Source organism: Anopheles nili, chromosome 2 (assembly GCF_943737925.1).
Source record: "Anopheles nili chromosome 2, idAnoNiliSN_F5_01, whole genome shotgun sequence".
Lineage (NCBI taxonomy): Eukaryota > Metazoa > Arthropoda > Insecta > Diptera > Culicidae > Anopheles > Anopheles nili.
The window spans coordinates 31,251,929-31,272,959 of record NC_071291.1 but is presented as its reverse complement, the minus strand read 5'-3'; the positions used below and the strand labels follow the sequence as shown (position 1 = coordinate 31,272,959).

The following is a 21,031-nucleotide window of genomic DNA, read 5'->3' as shown; positions in this document are numbered from 1 at the left end:
CGGTCTCACCGTCAACCGTCCTCGAACCTCTTCAGCCTACGAAACTAAGCCCTAACCGTATCCTTCGCATCGGTGAAAGCTCGTTGCCGCACATTTCGCCTCAATTTTCCCCCGGCTTAGGCACAAATGACACAACCGTGGCTCTCCTCGACGCCTATACCCGAGTGCAGTCCTCGATACGGGTGAGCAGCCGTTCGCAAAAATGTAACCAAGCGTTCCGGCCTGCGAAGGGCAAAAAAAAATACTCGCGTTCCGGTTGGCTTTACGGGTCGTCTCCATCCCGGATCGGAGGCCAGAGCTGTGTGTGTGTGAGGTTTGAGGAATTTTCATAAATTGCAAAAACATTGCCACCCAACGCCACGATGCGTGGGACGAAAAACGGAACGTGGCCGTGGTAACCTGCGCCTGCTATTAGTTCATCGAAACGGTATGACCGAACGGAAGGTGAGTCGATTAGCATTTCGCACGGCAAAAACCTCGACACCCGCACCGTGGCCATTTTCTGGCGCGGGTGTCGGTTCAACCATTCGCGCGAACAATGACAGCAGACTGGCAGCGCGAGGCCTGTCTTGGTGCGTATGATTGATGGCGACTTTTCGAGGGGAAGCTGACGATGGAGCAGGTTTCACATGCGTTCACCGGTGAGCCATCGAGTTTGCATAAACGCCATTAAAAGCCTGCTCGTCGAATCGAGATGAATCGGATCGGTAACGATCTCGCTGCCGGGTGCGAGAAATCTGACAGCGTCAGTTGTTATTTGGCGCTTTCGTGTCGGTGGTTGAAAAATACCATCACTTTGCCTCCCACCCAAAACCATGTAATCAGTTCCAGCTGAGCCCCGCAAATAGGTTTACGGCGCAACCAGCATGCGATAAACAACGTTCGTAACTGCTTCTCGTACATGCAAGGTGATCCACTGCACGGTAAGGCACTCGAAGTGGCAACCAAAGGGGAGAATATATTCAAATTTCCCTCCCAGCTGTTGCGCGTTGGGACGTTAGTTTTTGGGTGGATTAAAAAGCGTTCATTTCATTACGATAATCACCACAAAAACCACTCCGATAACGATAGCAAAATAACTTTCCGTAATCCCGAACCGTGCTAGACCTTTGCGTTATTGAAAGCGGTTTCGTGGCCAGTAGTAAGCGAAAACATCCTGCATTTTCCAACAAACTCCCCCAGGGGGTAGAGCAAAGGTAACGCATACCAAAACCCCCGTTCGCCGGCAGACGTATTTGCATGCTGCGTTCGAAGCAGATAATAGAATAAATATTGACGAGCGGCAACTGCCGCCTGTTTGAACCGAACGAAGCCAACGTACGAGCACTTCGCAGTTGCTTCATAAAGCCGGCTATAACGTGCCACGAAACGTCTACCATAGGCCATAGGCTTGTAATGCGGGGCGTATTACATTCCTCAAACCTGAACCTCACCCGCTGGGGCCGGTTTCAGTGACGATTCTTTTTTTTCTCTACCTTTGCTCCATCCCCTTAGCCACCAGCGTATTTGCTGGCTTTGAGCGAGTACATTGTTTTGATTTTCCCCGTATGTTGCGTCTTCGAGCGCTACCTAATGCGCCAGCGAACACAGTTCGGTCATCTGCCCGCGAGCGTGATCGGACCTGTATCTGTCTAAATAATGTCGCCAAATCCTTTCCAAGCCGGTCCCTGTGTGATCATCGGTCCGAGTGACGAGTCAGCCGACGGTGATGGTTCGGAGTGTGCTTCGAACTGGTTGCCGTGGCTTAATGTAAACAAGAATCACGCCAGAATACACAACCTCGTCAGCCTCTTGGACTCGAGACAGAGAGAGAGTGAGTGAGGCGCACGTGTACCGGTGCCAAGCCCAAGGGTCTCGAGGGTATCATACCCGACCCGGTGAAGAGCGACCGGTACTTTGCTGGCAGGTCGCTTGGGGCACCGCACTGAAACCAAACCTTTCGAAAACATTCAACAAAATGAACAAACTGGCCCGTTGCGTTGGCCCCAAATTGAACGCCGGCAAACAGACCCTCAAAAAGGGGCCTCGGTTGGCTTCATCTGCAACAAACACATGCCGTTTGGTGTGTGCCCTCTGCTTTGAGAGCAGTTTGACTTCCCACGGGAAAACATTTCGCATGGGGTTGATGATAGTTGTTTATCGATTGATTTTAAATTGACGCCCACACCGTGCTGTCGATGCGAGGTGTTGAAGAGCGTGCCAGCATCTGTCTTCCTACGTACAATGTGTGATCCTTAACAAGCAACCTTTATTAATTAGAGGATGATAGATGGCATCTTAAATTAACGTCGCCGAGTAAACTCTCCTTGCGGTGAACGTGCCCGAATGTTGGACGGATCCGTTTTGCAAAAGCGATGATGGCACCAAATGATGATGGCCCAGTGACGCATCAAAACTATGCTGTTCGAGAGAACGTTCGCCACTGGTTTGAATAATGAAGACTGCTAATAACGAATAAACAAGTGTCACCCTCCGCAGGAACGGTAGAACCCATTCATCATCGAACGCATCGCGTGATCGAGCAGAGGGTATCTAAGGGACTCGGAGTGTGTCCTCTCCTGAACCCATCCCTGAAGAAGAAGGCGTCGCAAATTTGCCCCAAACTCATTTCGTCGTTTATTTCGTTGTCAAAAATTATGACCGCTCATCAAGACCACGGCCTTGGAGCGGTGTGCCGGATCGAACGGTAATTAATCGTAATTAACGCTTCATTTCAAGGAAGTACTATTTTTTGTTGGCTTTTCTTGGTTGCCGCTTAAGCATCCATCCAAGCTGTCCTTTTTTATAGAGTTGAGCAATAGGAAAAAAAAAGAAGTTTCCATCCCTGGTTGACGGTATTCAATCATATTTGCTGTACACGAAACAAGTAACGATAGCACCCGTTGATGTTTACATTTTTAACGATCGTGAGCTTACTGCCAGCGTACTGTGCCGGCGAAAAGGACCAACATCTCGGCCGAAACACCGCAATCGCACTAAAGCGATGCTTTGTTTTTCTTCGAGCCGAAGCGAAACTCTCATCTAATGGCAGCGAATGGGCTCGGATGGTACGCCTGATACCAAAAGCTCCACACTGGAAAGCTTCCACCGGGAAGCGAGCTGGAAGTGTGCCTGCTTGAAAGAAAGAGAAAGTGAGAATTCGGATGGAGAATAAATTTTTCCTAGAGAACGAGAGAGAGAGCCTAGATTTCATGGCGAACTTCTCGAGCGACTTTCCATCGCTCGTTCTCACAAGCTGCTGGTCTCACTCGTCACGCTGTGAGAGCATCCTGTGAGACGTAAATTTAATATTCTGCACTTGAAGTACCGAGCACACTTTTGTTGAAATTATTTCACAGCCTCCGCTCGTCCTCGTCGACATTTGTCCAAAGGGTGGCTGTAGATGAAAACAAGATTCCGCATACGACGAAGCTCCAGGAAACGGCTCCCCAATCGTAACGGAGGTGGAAAAGCCCAGACGACCCTGGTCTCGAGTGGCATTATCTTTCGGAAAGCATCTTGGACTCCTTCCCGGACGATGCTTTCCCCTCAAACCGATTAAAGTCTGTCACTAGGACGTGGTTTTCTCCCGCGAATGTTCACCGATCGCGCAAACGATTCACGGCAAAAAGTGCAACGTGTCATCACTTCTCAGGCCGTGCATGTAAAGGCCCTTGTGTGCGGTCAAGCACGGTCGAAAACATACGCAAGGGCCCTTTGCAGCAGAACAGGGTAAAGTCTCGCTTTTGAAGCGCCATCAACAGCCATCTTGAGACACTTACCGATGAGACCTTCAGCGTACGGTTCTGTGCGCTAACGCGGCCCGAGACAATATTGGCTGCATTCCACGAGTTACCTGCATCCCGTTTGTGGCTATGAATATTTCCGGGCGCCTCCACCATTGGTCTGCGAGCCCGTTGGAGCCACGTTAACTGCGAAACTTTAACCCACCACATGGAAGCGGCGTTTAGCGGAACGAAACAACAGCACGCAAATAAACGAGAGGGAAAAAAACCCCGTCCTACAAACTTAATCGTCTCGGAAAGTAAGGAAAACAGATTCGACTACCTTCGTGCACTTTAAGCTTCTTGCGAGCGCTTGTAAGCCTGTGGAAACCATCCTTCCTTCGGACGGCTCTTTTCGACGATTCGGTGGTACGCGCGCGTAGCAAAGTAATCAAAAATTCACCTTTTATGAAATGAAAATCTCGTACTATGGCGAAAACTTTGCCGTGCGCCGTGCGGCGAAGAGCATACACGGTGATCACGGTGATCTCGACAAATACCCCCAGATTACAAGTACACGCCGGGGCAAAGCAAGCGCTAATAATAATGTCTAAAACCTGGCCTGTCTTAACCAAAACCGCACCATTTGCTTCCCGGCTTCGGCCTCCATCACAAGGCGCTCTGACGGGCTTCTGCTGTTTTTTTTGTTTTTTGGTTTATTTCACAAGAGTGAAAGCCCCGGAGGCGTTTGGGATGATAACGATTTGCGTTTGCTTCTGGCGAAAGGTCCGTGCGTTATGCCTTAACATATCGGTGAACCAACTTCGCTGAAGGGGTTTTCTCTCGAACCGCCAGCCGTGGTTCCATGTTTACTAGTAAGCTGAGAAAATATTGTACGTTCGATCGGTATGAACCACTGCTGTAAGCTTTACCTCATCAAGCCTTCAACGTGCAAAAAAATCTGCTTTGTATTCTTAAAACAAGATGGTATTACTACACAGCCATGAAATAAAACAGACGAAATGCAATAAAAATGCTCCGCAGAAAAATTCTCTTTGAAGGAATGCCTGACATAAATCTATTCAGGTGCGAGATTCGAACATGCAAACACTAACTACAACATGTCACATGAATTCCACCCACAACCCTTCAAACGTGGCAACTCTAAGAGATCAAAGCTAAAAAAACAGCACTTTTTTCATGCTGTCTACAACGACAACAAAACTACCCTGAATTCTGCTGCGTGCAGGGATTGCAGAAAATCTGTTACGCGTCCAATCGTGCACACGTGTAAACACCACGTGGTACAGAAATAAATAAAACACGTGCAACGGACATCACCTTACCCGATAACGCAACGATATGATCGAAAAATGGCAAGCACTTTTCCACCACAGTTAACAGGAAGTTTGCAAATGAACCCGGGTGGGAGCAGTGAGAGGAAAATCATGACACGATTATGGTGGATAATTTCTTATTTCAACGATAAAAAGTATTGTTCACTCAAACGAGAGTCATATTTCCGAGTCGTGTATCCGTGCCGCTCGCTTACAGCACACCACTGAAGTGCGTGTGCATGTTTGGTGCACCAGTGTTTGTTGATAGTAAAAAGGACACTGAAGGTAAGCGGTAAAGGTGGAAGCATAAATATTACAAATTGATCACCGGGCTGTAACAATTGGTTGCTACTGGTAGGAAGTGAATGGAGTCGAAATTAAAATCATACAGCTTTCCAATTAAAGTGAACGAACGGGTACTATTTGAAGCCGTAGGTGGTGTTATGAATCGTCAAGTCACCGTGCTGCATGCTGTTCACCAGATTGCATACACTATTTTAAACAAGCCGTTAACAGTGGGCAGTCAACGAATGAAACATCATGCATTAATGCTCTCTTTAATCGAGGCGTTTGAGGGCATGAAATTATGCATCTTTTTTCCTTCAGTGATGGCTACACGTTGAATTTAACTAGCAGAAAGCACGCCTCCAACAAGCGATTTATTTTCAAATTATTACATGCAGGTTGGCCTGATCGTTTCCTCCCGAAGAATTCACAAACCGCTGCACGTTGCAATCATCTTTCTTGTTTAATTAGAAACTTGAACCATCCCGTAATTGGCATGTCCGTTGAAGGTTTTGAATACCAGAGCTTGTTGGTGAGCGGACTTGCTCCTTTTTGACCAGCTCGTCCTCGCAGTGGGCCAGCTCTAGCCAAACACCGGTGAGTGGTGGATTGTTTTGAAGTGGCACTGAAGTGCAAAAGTTGCGCTCTTTCCATGGTGCCATCGCGCAGACCGATAGGAAAGAAAATTTATAACCCTGCTGCAACAAAAACTGCTCACAGACGGCCGAGGCCATCATCATCAAAAAGTTAGAAACGTAGCATTAAAGGCAACCAGACAAATTACAGACTATTGCCGTCATTACTGCCGAACTTTGGGGGGCAAGATCACTTCCATTCCAATTTTGGATACATGGAGTGAGTGATATATGGTGCTAGAAAGCACCATATTGCAATGCTTGAAATTCTTTAAAAATGCACTCAGCATCTATCGCTACAGCTGCATTTGTGATCAATCTCTTTTAGATGATACAGATTATATTTCAAACTCTGAGGTATTAATTTTTCCGATGATAGTTATTCTTGGGATTTTAATACATACCAGTATATAAAGAACCACAGATATTTAAACATTGTTTTTTTTTTGTTTCACCATAGAGATCTAAATCACCATTGATATTAAATTCTCAACAGGATTTTTTTTCATTGAAAAGTAGTCCAGAATAATTCAACAAAATAGGGTATTTCTGTTCATGCAGTATCCTTTCACTTAAAAAAACTACAATTGGTTGCAAAATATCAAGGTACCATTTATCCTTGACTAAGCATATAGAATGTGAATCCTTTATTTAACCAAAACTGTTGTTGCAAAATTAGTTCATATTCAGAAGTTGTACATATCAAACCAGTGAAAAACAAACAAGTAAACCCATCACTTCAGAATCCATTACTGGAAATAATTTTGAATAGACGTATATTCTACATTCGCTTATACTATTCAACACAAAAATGCTAACTTAATTTTACTTAATATCATTAAGATAGTGATTTATTATATTATCAAATATTTAAAGATATATTATTATATTATTATATTACCAAATATATATTATTATATTACCACCAAACTACCATACACTGTGGAATATTATGGATGTACGTTTCCAAAGGGCTGTTGAGGCATGTTGAGCTATAGCTCATTTAGCTGAATAAAGCAAGCTGATTCTTTCATTGTTTTTTAATCAATTTTATTTTGTTATTCGATAGCAGAAAAAAATTTATTGCAAACTGTATTTTATCCTTAATTAAGTAACCCTTTTTTCTATGAAATTACGTAAAATTGGAACTCGTTTATTATTTTGCCTGTTGTTTGAACACCTCTATATTATTATGAGAGTGGTATTTTGACATTTGATTGACAGTACATTTGCGATACATGGTTGTTATGCGTTTGTAAGACTTCATCATAAAATCGTTGTTTCAAGAAGTGGATGGTTGTATCAGGTGTTTTTCACTGTAAGGCATATAACTCTAGATAGTCGAGCCTATAAAGAAGTGGCCAATCTTTGAATATATTAGTAGTAACTCTTTGGAGAATTCAAATATAGAATTATACATCCCATTTCGCAAAGAAGAGACTGTTTATGTTTTACGTTCTGAATACGAAATTTTGCGTTACTCAATGAAAAGTGATGAAAAAGCCCTTTTTCGTGGATGTAGTTAAATAATGCTTATACAAACTCGGCTAACAATGGTGTGTGCATAAATCGATCGGCTTTTTCCATTTCGGAGCATCTATTTGGAGCATAGAATAAATAATAAAAACGCGTTCCGTGCCTTTGCGTTGCATGTTCCTTCCGGAAATAAAAATTATAGTGCGGTAAATAAATCCCTGCAAAAGAGCTTAAAACGGTCATCATCTCCATACAAATGGCTGACCAGGAAGTAAACGGTTATAACGACGAAGCGAGTGACTTTAAACGAAAAAGTAATGCTAGTCTCCGAGCTATTGAACAGGAAGATGATGGTGAAGAAACGATCCAACAATCAGAAAAAGTACAGGAATATATTCGGAATATACTTAGCGAACGGGTAGCCTTGGATCGGAAATTTCCCATTGCTGACCGGCTATTGGAGTCTGGTAAGTTGTCGCCAATAGATTTCCATACTCATATTTATGTCTTGCATGTGTTCATACTGTTGCATTTCATATAGAGGTGGAATCGGCACAGAAAAATGGTAAACCACCTGCCCGGCGTTATATCGATATATACCGTGAAAAGCCCATCAAGGTGCAGGTGAAGGTTATCGTGCCCGTGAAAGAACATCCGAAGTTCAACTTTGTGGGCAAGCTACTCGGGCCAAAGGGAAACTCATTGAAGCGACTGCAAGAAGAAACCATGTGCAAGATGGCTATCCTAGGAAGAGGGTCAATGAAAGATCGAAAGCGAGAAGAAGAGCTACGATTAGCGATGGATCCCAAATACGCCCATTTGAACGATGATCTGCATGTCGAAATAAATGCACTAGGACCTCCGGCCGAGGCACACGCACGCATTGCCTACGCTTTGGCAGAGGTGCGAAAGTTCCTGATCCCGGACAGTAACGATTTCATTCGCCAGGAGCAGATGCGTGAAATGTTGGAAGATCCCGAATGTGATATACCGTTAAAAAAGGTATACAAAAAAACGATATCACATCCTTCCGTTCACGACAGTGAGCCCTTATCCAGCTCACCCACGCGGTCGCTACCTCCACAAAAGAAAGTGCTCTCAATACTCGACAAGGCTCGTTCAGCACTGGAAGATACGCATATGTCTCGGTTTGTTTAGCTAAACAAAAACCAACACACAAACGGTCTCCTTGAGTAATCGATTTTTTGTTGGATTTCCACAACATTTAGCTATGAGGACACGCGGTACGAACAAAGTCATTATGAACCATCGTATCACTTTCATCCCCCGCCACCAGCAAGGGCTAAATATGATCCCAATACTTACGATCCAGAATACCGGAGAAGTTACTACCGTGAGTCGAGCTCATACGATGGTAAGTCTTTTAATTGGCCACATCTACGTCCAATGCAGTCGTTTGATATTTTATTAGAACCGATTTCGAGATGGTAGTCTGTTATAGCGAAATCAATCACAGCAAATCCTGTTCAACAAACGGCCATTAAACACACCATCCGTTAAAATAAAAATATCTTAAAAATACACTGCTAAACGCAAACTTAAATTCTTATCCTAAATCCTCATCAGCTCCTTCGAAACCGACCACACCATCGATGGGCGGTCGATCCTGGAAGCCATCGGCGTACGGTGGGACTTCATCGCGTGAGGCAATCAATCCCAAGCATCACGCTACACGAGATCTTCATTCGTATCGACATACACCGTATGCTCGCCAGTCGAAGTAAAACGACGTCTCTTTGCTTTAAAACGCGAAACACTACTACGCTAAGTACATTTTTTCACGCGGCATCTCTTCAGCTTACAACAAGCTGTAAATATATTTTATATAATTTTGTTCTGAAAACATCATAACACGTTAAAGTTTTCGAAGTTTACTAGCACATTGCCGCTAGCCAAGTAATGAATGATTCCAAAGATTATCCTTCCTGATTTTTTATTACATACTCGTAGCGATAAGACGTATGCAAACATGCATATGAATAGTGCATTAATAGAATGCAATTTGAATGAAATCTCTTTCACATGTTAGTTTCACTCCTCGCCTACCGATTAGCGCTTTAGCCACGAACCAACTTTGTCTTTAATTCAAAACAACGGTTCCAAACAAATTTACGTGAGGTTGCGTTTATAGGCAAGTGGCTTAACTTGATTTAGATTTTGATTTCTTTTTTCCTCGATAGAATATGCTGAAAAATTTTATTAACCATAAGTTCAACCAGCATTCTTCCTAATCATAAATTTGATCTACCATAGTAAAAGTAATTGAATAATTACTACCGAAAACCACAATAAAACATCTACCAACGCTGTGTGTATGGCAGTGGGTTAAAATCTGTATTTAAAAGATCAGCATAGTCACTTTTAAAATTCATTTCAATTTACGGATCAATTTACGATCAAACAAAAAGACGATAAATAGCATTGCTATCCAAAGAAATAAATTATGAATAGACTTTCTATCACAAAACGATCAACAAAATAATTCAAATTCCCTTAAAGTAAATTGCTCGTCATTAACTAACTTACGCAAATAAAACTACAAACGTATGTTACAATAAACAACAATCCTATAATTCTGCAGCAAATGAAAAATGTAACAGCAAATAATGTTATATATACATAAATTCATTCGAGAAGACCGTAGTTTAATAGTACAAAATAAAAAAAAAACAACAACAAGAATAATATCTATCAAACAATTATTCGTGCATCTTTGCAAGTTGGAACTAATAGGATCGATACCAGATAATGTTGAAAGTAATATAAAATAATTTAACATCGGCTACTAGAGTGCTCTTGTTTTAACGATTATCGATATGTTCATTATTGAAATGTGATTCTTGGTTAGTGTTGGGATGAGCTGTGTCATAAGTAGTAAATTATTTCTATGAAAAACACGAGTTATTTTTATTTTAAATGCTAGGTGATTGTAAAAGAAATCTACAAATATTCGTCTTGATAAAAAAAACCCGTTTGAAGCATATAATAAACGTTTATCCTTCTAATTTAACATGGAAATAAATTATTTAAACATGAGTGCGCAATAAACCAAGCATAGGAACAAGTTTTTTGCAAAAAATGTTAGTTGACTTGTCCAGCAAATCGAAGAAAGGTTCCAGTTTAAATTAAACATACGCATCGCTGAAATTTATGTACGTTTCTTCTCAGCTGAAACAGCCGAACGTGGCGCCGCATACGAGAGGCATCTCAGTACTGCACTCTCCTGTAACAACAATCGACCAATCATTGCGAATCAATTGTTCCCTTTCGAATGATGGCATGCACCAGCCAGCGAGCACCGATACCAGTGACACTCGTTTCCCCTCGTACGTCCCTCCGCTCGATTCGGTGTCGAGGCAACTTGACTTTATATTGATTTGTTTATTTTATTTCCATTTTCCTACGCTCTAGTACACGTGCTCCAAGGGTTGCGCGGAAGCAGTGGTAAGGAAAGATAAGTCGGCTAGCACCGAATACGTCTTTAAGGTGAGTTTAACAAACAAGACTATACATGAAATACATTTTATAATTTTTAATAATACTTCTCTCGTTTATTCATTATTAATAGCATTCCGGAACGATCTTTCTACTATCCGTGTGGAAGCAGAGGATGATTGGGACACATTAGGTGATTGGAATCAATTGCAATTTCGATCTTTGAAAGATGAAAACACACACAGCCCCACAGTTGTGATGTGAACCATAGAACTGAGCGAATTAAAGTGATACTGTTGCCAAGCAAACACTCTATCTGTGGTCTAAAAAATGATACAAATAAAGAATGTACGACGATCTACTACGTCGATCGTCTATGTTGGATATATGTTATGCTTTTATATGTTGACGTCTAGCTATGTTGGTTCATATTCCCGATAACAATCTTCTTATACAAAATGATCTCTAACATATCTTTGTACGACAATAGGAAGAGATATGATCTAGTATTTACATGGTTTTTTCAATCCCTTTTCTTAACCGTTGGTGCCGATGTTGATGGGTAAATGGCAAACAGAGCCAACTGAATCCCGCTCAGCGTAACGGCTGCCAAATTTTGCAGCTAAAAAGGAAAAGTTCTTACACGTAAACATATCTCGACATGCTATAACCGATTCGATCACTTACCACAACAAAGACATTATTCAGGATCACCCCGTACAGTAACCAGCTCAGCCCCACGATCGTACCGGATAGGATCATCGCGAATGGTAGCCCCTCGGTGCTCTTCCGCCGGATGATATCTGGCAGCCCAATCAAGGGTTGCCCGATAAGACACAGCATCAGCACGGTGATGATCATGCCGAAGCGATCCTCGACCACGGAAGGGTTCTCGATCTTGACGTACCCGAGCAGAGTGATCGTGAACAGTGCTGTCCAGCCAACTTGCCGCCAGAAGCTCGCCCGCTCACCCGTAGGCGTATATAGGAGGAAAAAGGTCGCATACACAAGGCTGATCGCGAGACCAACCATATTAGCGTTGGTCATGGCAGAATCGCCCATCAGCATACCGTGCTGCAGGAAGAGGATGGTACTGCAGAAGACAAAAACAAACTTTCGAGGAAGTACGCAGTCGAACGACAAGTTATATGCCACTATTTCGGGAACCAATTATCTCCCAACGGCCGGATGCTTACAGTCCACAGCCACCGACGAATGGCATCGGTGAAAATCCGTCCGTCGTGCCCTTTTTCCGGATGTCATTGCAGACGAAGCAGCCGCTAAACATTTGCCCCACCGTTAAGACGGCGGCCCCCGTACCGACAATCTCCTTGTACGGCTGCAAGCTTTCCGACAATGCCTCCATTTTTGCTCGTGAACTAACCGCGCTAAAATTCGCTTACTTCCCTCCCGAAACACTACGATGTTACCGCGATTGTTCCGGCACAGATACTAACCGGTCCAGCGTCCCTACCGGTACGCGGGATCGAACAACCCCCATGCTCCAGCTGATGACAATCAACGCTCGGGTTGACGCTGTATTTGTGTGACGCTGCGACGACTGGTTCGAGGTCAAACCGCCATCTTCATCCCTCCGGCAACGTTTCATCCCCTGCGAGTACGATCGATTACCATCGCGTAACAGATAGTGACTTAGCACGTTTCTCTATCGCATGCGCTAGAGCTCGTTTCGCGTTCCGGGGGTGCGATGTCTCGCAGTGGAACTCATTCAACAACGCTTCAGCATGTCGTGCGCAAACTCACACGCTCAGCGATCCATCACCACGTGGTTGAAGATGACAATTTAAAACCACAGCTGCATCAGAACCTCCCAGCAGCAGAAAGTGCCCTCCCGTATGAAGAAAACGAGCATGTCGTCGAAGCGTGTCCACACACACGCTGTATATTTTATCTTATCTTTTACGTTGCTTATATCAACTTACGTATAAAAGTGGAGGTTGTTTTGCTTTTCGGTGTGAGATTGTGTTCTTGGCGTATCAAGTTATATGACATTAATTTGCAATGTAATTAGCAAATTCTCAGCGCCCTTCGAGTTCGTTTGAACTTTCTATTGTAGCAGTTAAAACTCTGAAATACTAAAACCAGTCACCTGCCAAACTGCGGTGATAACATTATCATTACATCAGTCGAATACAGTCAGTGTACATCACAAACGTTTTCCCATCCCTGCACCGATCGGAACAAGCCCCAAAACTGCTTATTCGTGGTACTAACATATATATTTTTTGAACTGCCTTCGATGAAACGCACGAATCACGTACTTCTTTAAACAGCACAACAGCAAACAAAATAAAGGGCACAGATAATAAATTTAAAAACGCCAGGGAAGCCACCGAAAACCGAATCCATGCCTCAAACTGGCCAGTGTGCGTCAGATCCGCTTCGAGTGGGGATTCCTTATCAACCACCCGCCAGACGATGGCCACAGTTGGCGAGCAGTGAACCGAAACGGCTGCTTTCCGGCGCGGAGGACGATGGGGAGATTATTATTGTTTCTTTTTCCGCTCAACGGTCCCGGATGCTGGATAAATGACAAACAGCGATAGCTGAGCGGTGCACAGCCCCATGGCGATGATTTTCTGGACCTGCAAACCGAACGATAACGACCGTCAGGAAAGGGTTGCTCGCATCAACCGACAACCGGTGTTCACTTACCACGATGAACGTGTTGTTGATGAGCAGCCCGTACACGAGCCAAAGGATGGTTGCCCCAGTTGAGGCCAGAATCGCTGGCAGTGGCAGTCCGGCGCTGCTCTTAGCGCTAATTACCGAGCCCTGTGGTGAATGAAAGGCACACAATGTACAAAGAGGCGTGACCATCAACCATCAGTGCCATCGTACTTACCAGTTGTGCCAACGGGAGCGCGATGAAACCAAGAGCCAACACCGTCAGGACCATCCCAAGGCGATGCATAATTTCGGGACTATTACCCTGTGCGCCATACGCCAGCAAGCCGATCGTGATAGCGCCCATTCCAAACGCGAGCCGATAGAATGGCCTTCGCCGACCAATCGGCGTGTACCACCAGTACCACAGGGTGTATAACACCGAAAAGGAAAGCGTAAAAATGCTCGTCCAGATCAGTGCCGGTGCCTGCAGCTTTTGCGAGTACTGCAGCTGAAGGATGGAGCTGCAATGGAGCAAACAATGAAAAGAAATCCTCGATCGTCGAACGGCACGCCACTTACAGACCACATCCGCCGATGAAGCGCAACGGAGAAACACCAGCAGATGTTCCACGACGACGGATCTCGGAGCAGATGAACCATCCCGCTAAGTACTGGACCACCGTAAGCAATCCGGCGGCCTGCCCGATGCGCTCCCGATATGGTTCGAGCTCGGTCAGCATTGCCGCGATGGCCATTTCGCTTTACAAACGCCGCGTTCTCGGGCAGCTACACACAGACTGGAAATGGACGGTGGTTGCGCGATCGCAGCCTCTCGAGAGCAATGAACACGGTCACGCGAAAGCGCTCATCTCGCAGTGAGGTTGCCACGCGGAGACCTAATCTGAGTGCCTTGTAAATCGCGTCTTAGCAATGACGAACGACGGAGCCTGTGCCGAAGTTAATCGCTCGCATAAAGCCACCCCAAACGGTGGTCGATCTTGAGTGCGTTTAGAAGAATGGGGTGAATTTTTCAACGGCGTGTTTGCATTTGGGATTAACACCATGGTGTTTGCAGGGTCCGCATCTCATGGCGTTTTTTCACGCGAAATGCTCCCCTTTCAATCTGCATTTGCGAAATGTTCGATTGTGATACAAACAATCATTCAAGATGTACCAATAACATGACGCTCATATCAAAGGGAATATGCAGTCTTGAGGATCAGCACGGAACAGTTGCAGCTGAATATGGAAGTGCAGTAAATTATCCAAAAAGGGCTGTACCTTGCATTTTCCCGTTTTTCTTTATTTGCCTCTCTCACAATACAGCATCCGCCGTTAGATGATTGAATTTCCTCCATTCGCCATTTTGTTCTACTCGCATTCCACAACCCAAACTGCTCACTTTTGGAAAGCAAACTACACAACAATGTACTGGCAGCGCAACGTACCAGTACGCAAGTGGTTCGCTTTGTTCTCCTGCAGTCGGAAAGGTGCTATTTTCCTTCCACTTGCGTGATATCATTCCTGAGCAACACACTCCAGCTTGAAGGATGCGGATGTGAGCTTTTAGATGGAATTTTGCAATCGCTTAGCTACGATGACACGCTGAACAGTGGAACTAACCAGGACGAACGAAAACGAAAATGCATGCCAGGCACCTTTCGCCAGGTGTTGCCGTGTGCGGTGGAAACTGTGGAAGCGGCCCATTAGCATGCAATTTTGCAATAGAGCAGAAACAGGCGAATGCACTTGAATGCACTTGAGGCAAATCGTAGCACGAGCATTTTGTCTTCCCTAAGCTACCTTCACAGAATCATCCAAAATGTGCTGCACTTGTCAGGAAAATGGCAGCGTGCCACAACCACAACAGGTGTCCTGCGATAAGGGCGAGAAATTGCTTCATTCATTTGAAATTCGTGCCAACCCACGTACTGCCCGGCGAGGTACGAAGGCTGTTGCGTATCACATTCTATCCGAGTTGATAGTTATGCTCACATGGTTGGAGATGTTGCAGTTTAATCAAGAGAAAGTTACCCGAGCATGTATGAGCCACCGGACGAGTGCTCCGTTTGAGTTTCAAATTTACGATCCCATGTCGCGACATAAAGGGAAAAAAGTCAACTGTGGAAATGTACTCCCGCTGTCGTGCCTGTCCGGAACTTTTTCCGCCTTTGCTGTCACACCTAATGCTAGTTCGCGTCCTTGCTCTCCCGGTGGTGACCGTTACGTGGAGCGAAATTTGAGACTCACTGAATAAGACATGTCACCGTGCATGGGAGAGTATTGTGGGACGTTGGGAAAAAAATGCAGAAAGTGCAATAGTTTCAACCTTAGTACTGACTAGGTGCCTGCCAGCGCGTAATCCATGCTTTGTCAAATCGCATCGTCGCAACTACGAAGAGAAGCTCGTACGAACGTACCCTTATTGCATAAGGGTAGTGGGTCAATGTGATGATATTTTTCTTTTGGCTGAATTCAGGGTAGAGTGCCAAGGGTGTAAAAAAATCTTCCCCGTCATCATGACTGCGTCATGTCTTTCTTTCATGTGGCGGATATGAAATAGTAAAAGTAAAGTCTTCGCCGTAGTGTGTGCAGGATCATATTTTCTTTCAACGGTGCTGAATATCTCATTTATCTTAAGGCACTGGCTACCAAATTCTCCAACTTTTTTGTTGCTTTCGTTTTCATGCCCCACCCAAGTCATTTTGGAAAACTGTAGCATAAATGCGGATAAGAAAAAAAAACGTTCCCGATTCAAGCAGTGGTTCAACACCACATTTCGCTGACATTGAACGCTATCGGTGCAATTTTGTGCTGGTAAACCATGCCAGGCAAATTGAGCATAAAATTGAATGGCTATCCGTGGCAAATGCTCGCTCGTAACCCACCTGTGCGGCGTTGCAAAGGCTTACAAGAGCTACCCATTTAGAAACGGCGTAAAACCTTCGTTTTGCTACCAACACTCGCACCTTGTTATCGTGCATTTACACTTATCATTGGATTGCCGCTGGGTGGCGAAACAAATTTGATAAGGGTTTCAACAGCGACACACCACACCACAACTTGATGGACGTAGCTGTAGTAGCTTTAGACGTGACCCACATGGTCTAAGGTGCGTCATCGGCGCTGCCTTTTTCAACCTGTCCGAAGCTAGCTAGATTCCTATTCATTCCGTTGGAATAGCACCGGATGAAGCTGCTTAAGATTTCCCCTTTTACTAATAAGAGGCAGTCAAATTGTTATCCCGATCACAGCCACCAACGGAGAGAAGCAAAAAAAAAAGCACTATGCTGCTCATATCAAGCTGCTAACGAGAGCGTGCGTAATTAATAATGATTAGCAAGTTAGGGAATCGTGCCCCCACAACCATCGACATCGAAAACTTTTACCACGCGAAAGTGCCTCATCGTAACATTCGATAATGTACTGTCGTCCTGGCAGGTGTTTCCGGTCTGGTTGCCGTTAGCCAGCATTTGTCCCCTGCTGCTGCTGCTGCCCTGGCACGTTTCGGTCTCAATCAGCGGCCGTCCTGCTGATATTACGATATTAGTTCATATTGGCTTGACCTGGTTCGATCTTCATCCAAATTGCTGCACTCTTCCCGTCGTACGTCTCTTTGGATGTTCCACTTTTCCCGGAATGCCGCTTCCTGGGCTTTTGTACGTTCTTTTTTATACTATCACCCTGCATGGGACAGAAAATGCGTATAAATCCTCGTCCTGATTATGGACGTGCCTTCCGGTGCGCGCGTGTGTCCGCAGAATCGGGTCGTGGAAATTTGGGTTAAAGTCAATCTACCCTGCACAGGTTACGCACCGTACGAACCGATAACAACGGGGGTGAAACGTCAATGCTGTACAATTTGCATGAAAATGCAACTCCACGCCATTTGGTTTGATTGCACTGGATCCATTTAATTTAGTACGCAACGTATCCGCGTGCTGTTGCCTTTTCCAAACCCAGTTTGGTGTCATTTGTTTTACCCTTCTCTTCCAACGGCGAGCCCCATCAGCAAACGATTGTAAGTTACAACGCACAGGGTTGTAAAAGCCTTGCTTACGGAAAACGAAACCATTCCACGAGGCAATCATCGACACCGTGACACACCCCTACGACGGGTTTTCGTCGCGACGAGTACACGTTGGCACAAGCGTGGAGTGAAGTAAAAAGGTCTGATTCAGCGTACGGAGGCATGACAGTTCCCAATTAGCGTCGCCGGTACCATCACGCTCCGGATGGTCAATCTTTCGAAGGGTACACCGTATTCGGTCGGTTTGCAGCGCTCGAACTGGAAATCGACCATTTTGCACGCCGACTGCTCCATCACGTGCTCATTGGTGTTACCATACCAACGCCAAACTATCAAAGGAGTCAAACAAAGACAGAGAGAGCAAGAAATGCTGAGGACTGAGGAACGAACCGGCGTCAGATGAGCAATTGGCAGGAAACGAAAACCGACTGGACGCGATGTGTTCGTTTCAATATTCGCACGCCATTCAATATGGACGGGAAACATTCAGTGCAGTGCCTTTTCCGCTCCATTTCAGCCTTCAAACGCACTTTTGAACGTGAATAACCGGCTTAACGGGAGATTGGCGCGCGAATCCATTCGTCTGCAACCGGAACCCTTTTTCGCGGAGCGGATTATTCCCGACTCCCGTCGCTTCGGCTTGGGTGGTGTAACGGTTGAAAAGGCGTAATGTAATCGCACACCGTACCCACCCACGGGAGCCGTATCCTTTCCAGCTAAATCACCCCACGTGACAGTGGTGGACGGGTTTATCGTCTTAGGCAGCATTGGCTACAAAACGGCACGCTGTTTGGCACGTAAATTTGCGGGTTTTCCCTCCACGCTAGCTAACGAGGATCATTTTTCCCGCGAAAGGCACCACGACGCGACGCTAACTGGCTGCTGGTGGTGGTGTTCATTAATCATGTGCGGCTTCGAATATCCGCTGTCGATTCGCCGTCAACTGATTTCGACTATCCGGTGGCATTCAATCGAGCCCGACTTCCTAATATCCATCCATTCATCTTCGCACCCGTCCTGGCGCCAGCAGGCAGGCGGTAAGTGACTTACTCAAATTACGCACATCCCATGGTGGACGTGGTAGACCGAGCTGAAGAAGATTGACAATCTGCGCCGACGGGTTAACATTCGACTCCAATCGAATGACCCCATCGATAAGAGGCATGACGCACGCCAACGTCGAGGCCGTAAATTAATATGCAAATTTGACTGACATGCCATTAATTACCATCCACCGGAACGACCCGATGCGCGACCTCGCGGCAGGACCATCCCAGGATCTGGTTCCGGTGCGGGAAAATTACATACCGGCCGGATTCACCGGGATTTGGATGGAAATTTGACTCGGCGGTTGTTTTAGTTTGTGTGTTTTGTTTTACGTGCGAAACGCACAAAACGCCATTAAAATTTACGTCCTGTCGTCGAGATTAAAAAATTCTCACACCTGCCATCGGGCGCAAATTATTATCCAACGCAATCAACGCGTTGTTTTTGCGCCACTCCCTGAGGAGCCGTTCAGGGGCGATGATAAAACCCGCAAATTAGCTTCAATTTTGCAGCGCTTGCGGTAAACTATAATCGATCGCATTTATCGGCAGCCTGACAGCGTGCGCTTTCGTCTTTGATGGGGTTCAATTTTGTCCCACGAATTATCGAGCAAATCCTTTTAGGGCGGAATCCGTCAATGAAGCAAGATTCCACACCGACAGCCATCGCACCGATGTCACTTTCCAATTTTCCCACGCTTGATCGAGCACGTTAGCTTGGTTGATGCTGATTCCATTACGCTTTCCTGCTCGGATCCGATTTGGTGGAATTGATTGAACGACATCACCGTGTGTGTGTGTGTGTGTGTGTGTGTACGATTGTAGCGAATGAATCAATCTCGCTGCACTGATTGCATCCAGGGTGGAAAAGGAATAACAGCACTATTCACTTCCTTAATAAATACTCGCATATGTGCTCGCGTTGACGTGTGTTCTGGATTGATTTTCTTTATTTATAGCACAGGGTAGCAGCATCGATGCATGGCTAATAAAACAAACTTACAACCTCAAAAGCCCCCGTGTGATTTGACGATTTCAATCGCTAATGGTAATGCTTTCCCGCGTTGTTTCCCGAACCGAACCAACCGAAGACAAATGGTGCTTGAATGAATTTCCCAAATCAACCGACGAAAGCAGGCCGTAAGATACACGGTGGCGTAAATTTACATGTATTTGCTTGCATAATGCGCCTCACCGGAGTCGTACGGCTGCCGGAAGGGCATGACTTTCACGCCCGATCGATGACGCAGGTGGACGGTGGCTTCAAATGTGCAAATGTGCATTCCGACTCAGCGTGCCGTCTGCGGGTTGGCACCATCGCGAGAAGGAAATGAGGAGCGTAGGCACATGTACAAAGCCCCCGAAAAGAACACCGCGCGAGCTGGTGCAACCGTTTCGACCCCTTTTTTTTTGAGCCCAGATAAAACCTGTTTGCACAGCTGATAACGGAACGGTGGCGCGTGAAGTCGACCGAAATTTCCCGAGCGTTCATTCCCCCAGCAAGGTGTCACCGGGTTTCGGGCGATGGGTGGTAAATATGCCCAACCTTCACGACCCATTTGGGTGGGTTAGTTTGGCTCTGAGCCGACCCACCGGAGGGCACGCAACAGATAAGCTCACACGTTTGGAGCCACGGACGAGAGGAGTTCATCGCGTCTTCGCGTACGACGAACCTTTTTCGTCCAGTTCATTCATGTCAAGGGTGTCGAAGTGCGTTTTTCAGACGAATTTTCCGAATACCGACAAAATACAGGAATGATGGCACACGCAACAAATGATTTTATTACCTATCCAGTACCAGCATGCATGAGGAGAATTATTAAAGTTTTGACTAGTGGAGTAGAACAGTATTATCATCAGTTTTTTACTCTTTTGTTTCAGAATCTTGCCTTTGAAAATCATCTGACGTTAGAACAGAACCGGATCGGTTTACAATGCTTTTTTTTATACAAACAACAATTAAATACACACGGCTATAGCTGGAATCTAGTGTAGAAACATGACTCCGGGTATCCGACTCTTGCGACACACTTGCACCGCACTTATCACCATGGCTTCGGTTTGTTTGGGACTTTTCCCGATGAACCACCCGGTCCGACCGGGGAACAGCTGCTATCGCGCATTCACCGCACGCGCTGCTAAGCTTCGGAACCAGTCTAGCGAAAAGCGTCGTACCGACAGGACCTGCGCCATCGGCGAAACGACTCCAACCGTGAGCTTCTTACGGGTACGGATCCATCGGTGGAGCCATCGCGTTCCGAGTGCGTCCCGTTCCAGTGTGCCATCGTTATCTGCCCCAGCCCAAGGGCTTAAAGGGTTGTTTTTCTGCACTGAGTACGGGCGGTTGAGTACGGGGCATGGTGGAATAAAAAAAAAGTGATGATTCACACGACCGTACAAGTGCAATCTTATGCAAATCGCGCCAAAACCA

The 21,031-nt window shown here is 45.5% G+C and overlaps 3 protein-coding genes across 3 annotated transcripts; 1 reads left to right on the top strand and 2 right to left on the bottom strand.

The window, feature by feature from the left end:
* Nucleotides 1-7,634: 7,634 nt before the first annotated feature.
* Nucleotides 7,635-9,182, top strand: LOC128721453 (KH domain-containing, RNA-binding, signal transduction-associated protein 3-like). Its single transcript, XM_053815213.1, has 4 exons — nt 7,635-7,904; nt 7,979-8,585; nt 8,667-8,812; nt 9,025-9,182. Exons 1-4 carry the CDS (start codon nt 7,694-7,696, stop codon nt 9,180-9,182), a joined length of 1,122 nt encoding a protein of 373 aa, XP_053671188.1. The 5' UTR covers nt 7,635-7,693.
* A 2,224-nt stretch (nt 9,183-11,406) lies between these two features.
* On the bottom strand, nt 11,407-12,259 carry LOC128720098 (sugar transporter SWEET1-like). Its single transcript, XM_053813743.1, has 3 exons — nt 12,090-12,259; nt 11,581-11,986; nt 11,407-11,515 (listed from the first exon to the last, which is right to left on the bottom strand). Exons 1-3 carry the CDS (start codon nt 12,257-12,259, stop codon nt 11,417-11,419), a joined length of 675 nt encoding a protein of 224 aa, XP_053669718.1. The 3' UTR covers nt 11,407-11,416.
* Nucleotides 12,260-12,855: 596 nt separating this feature from the next.
* Nucleotides 12,856-14,290, bottom strand: LOC128720349 (sugar transporter SWEET1-like). Its single transcript, XM_053814012.1, has 4 exons — nt 14,104-14,290; nt 13,760-14,045; nt 13,570-13,689; nt 12,856-13,499 (listed from the first exon to the last, which is right to left on the bottom strand). Exons 1-4 carry the CDS (start codon nt 14,277-14,279, stop codon nt 13,401-13,403), a joined length of 681 nt encoding a protein of 226 aa, XP_053669987.1. The 5' UTR covers nt 14,280-14,290; the 3' UTR covers nt 12,856-13,400.
* Nucleotides 14,291-21,031: the final 6,741 nt, after the last annotated feature.

Bases quoted from the DNA above. Each gene is read 5' to 3' on its own strand.
- LOC128721453 (XM_053815213.1), top strand. From the start codon at position 7,694: ATGGCTGACCAGGAAGTAAACGGTTATAACGACGAAGCGAGTGACTTT. The intron at 7,905-7,978 runs GTAAGTTGTCGC...CATTTCATATAG, and splicing joins TGACCGGCTATTGGAGTCTG to AGGTGGAATCGGCACAGAAA. The intron at 8,813-9,024 runs GTAAGTCTTTTA...AATCCTCATCAG, and splicing joins TGAGTCGAGCTCATACGATG to CTCCTTCGAAACCGACCACA.
- LOC128720098 (XM_053813743.1), bottom strand. From the start codon at position 12,259: ATGGAGGCATTGTCGGAAAGCTTGCAGCCGTACAAGGAGATTGTCGGT. The intron at 11,987-12,089 runs GTAAGCATCCGG...TGTCTTCTGCAG, and splicing joins TTCGTCGGTGGCTGTGGACT to TACCATCCTCTTCCTGCAGC. The intron at 11,516-11,580 runs GTAAGTGATCGA...TTTCCTTTTTAG, and splicing joins TGAATAATGTCTTTGTTGTG to CTGCAAAATTTGGCAGCCGT.
- LOC128720349 (XM_053814012.1), bottom strand. From the start codon at position 14,279: ATGGCCATCGCGGCAATGCTGACCGAGCTCGAACCATATCGGGAGCGC. The intron at 13,690-13,759 runs GTAAGTACGATG...CATTCACCACAG, and splicing joins CGCTCCCGTTGGCACAACTG to GGCTCGGTAATTAGCGCTAA. The intron at 13,500-13,569 runs GTAAGTGAACAC...TTCGGTTTGCAG, and splicing joins TCAACAACACGTTCATCGTG to GTCCAGAAAATCATCGCCAT.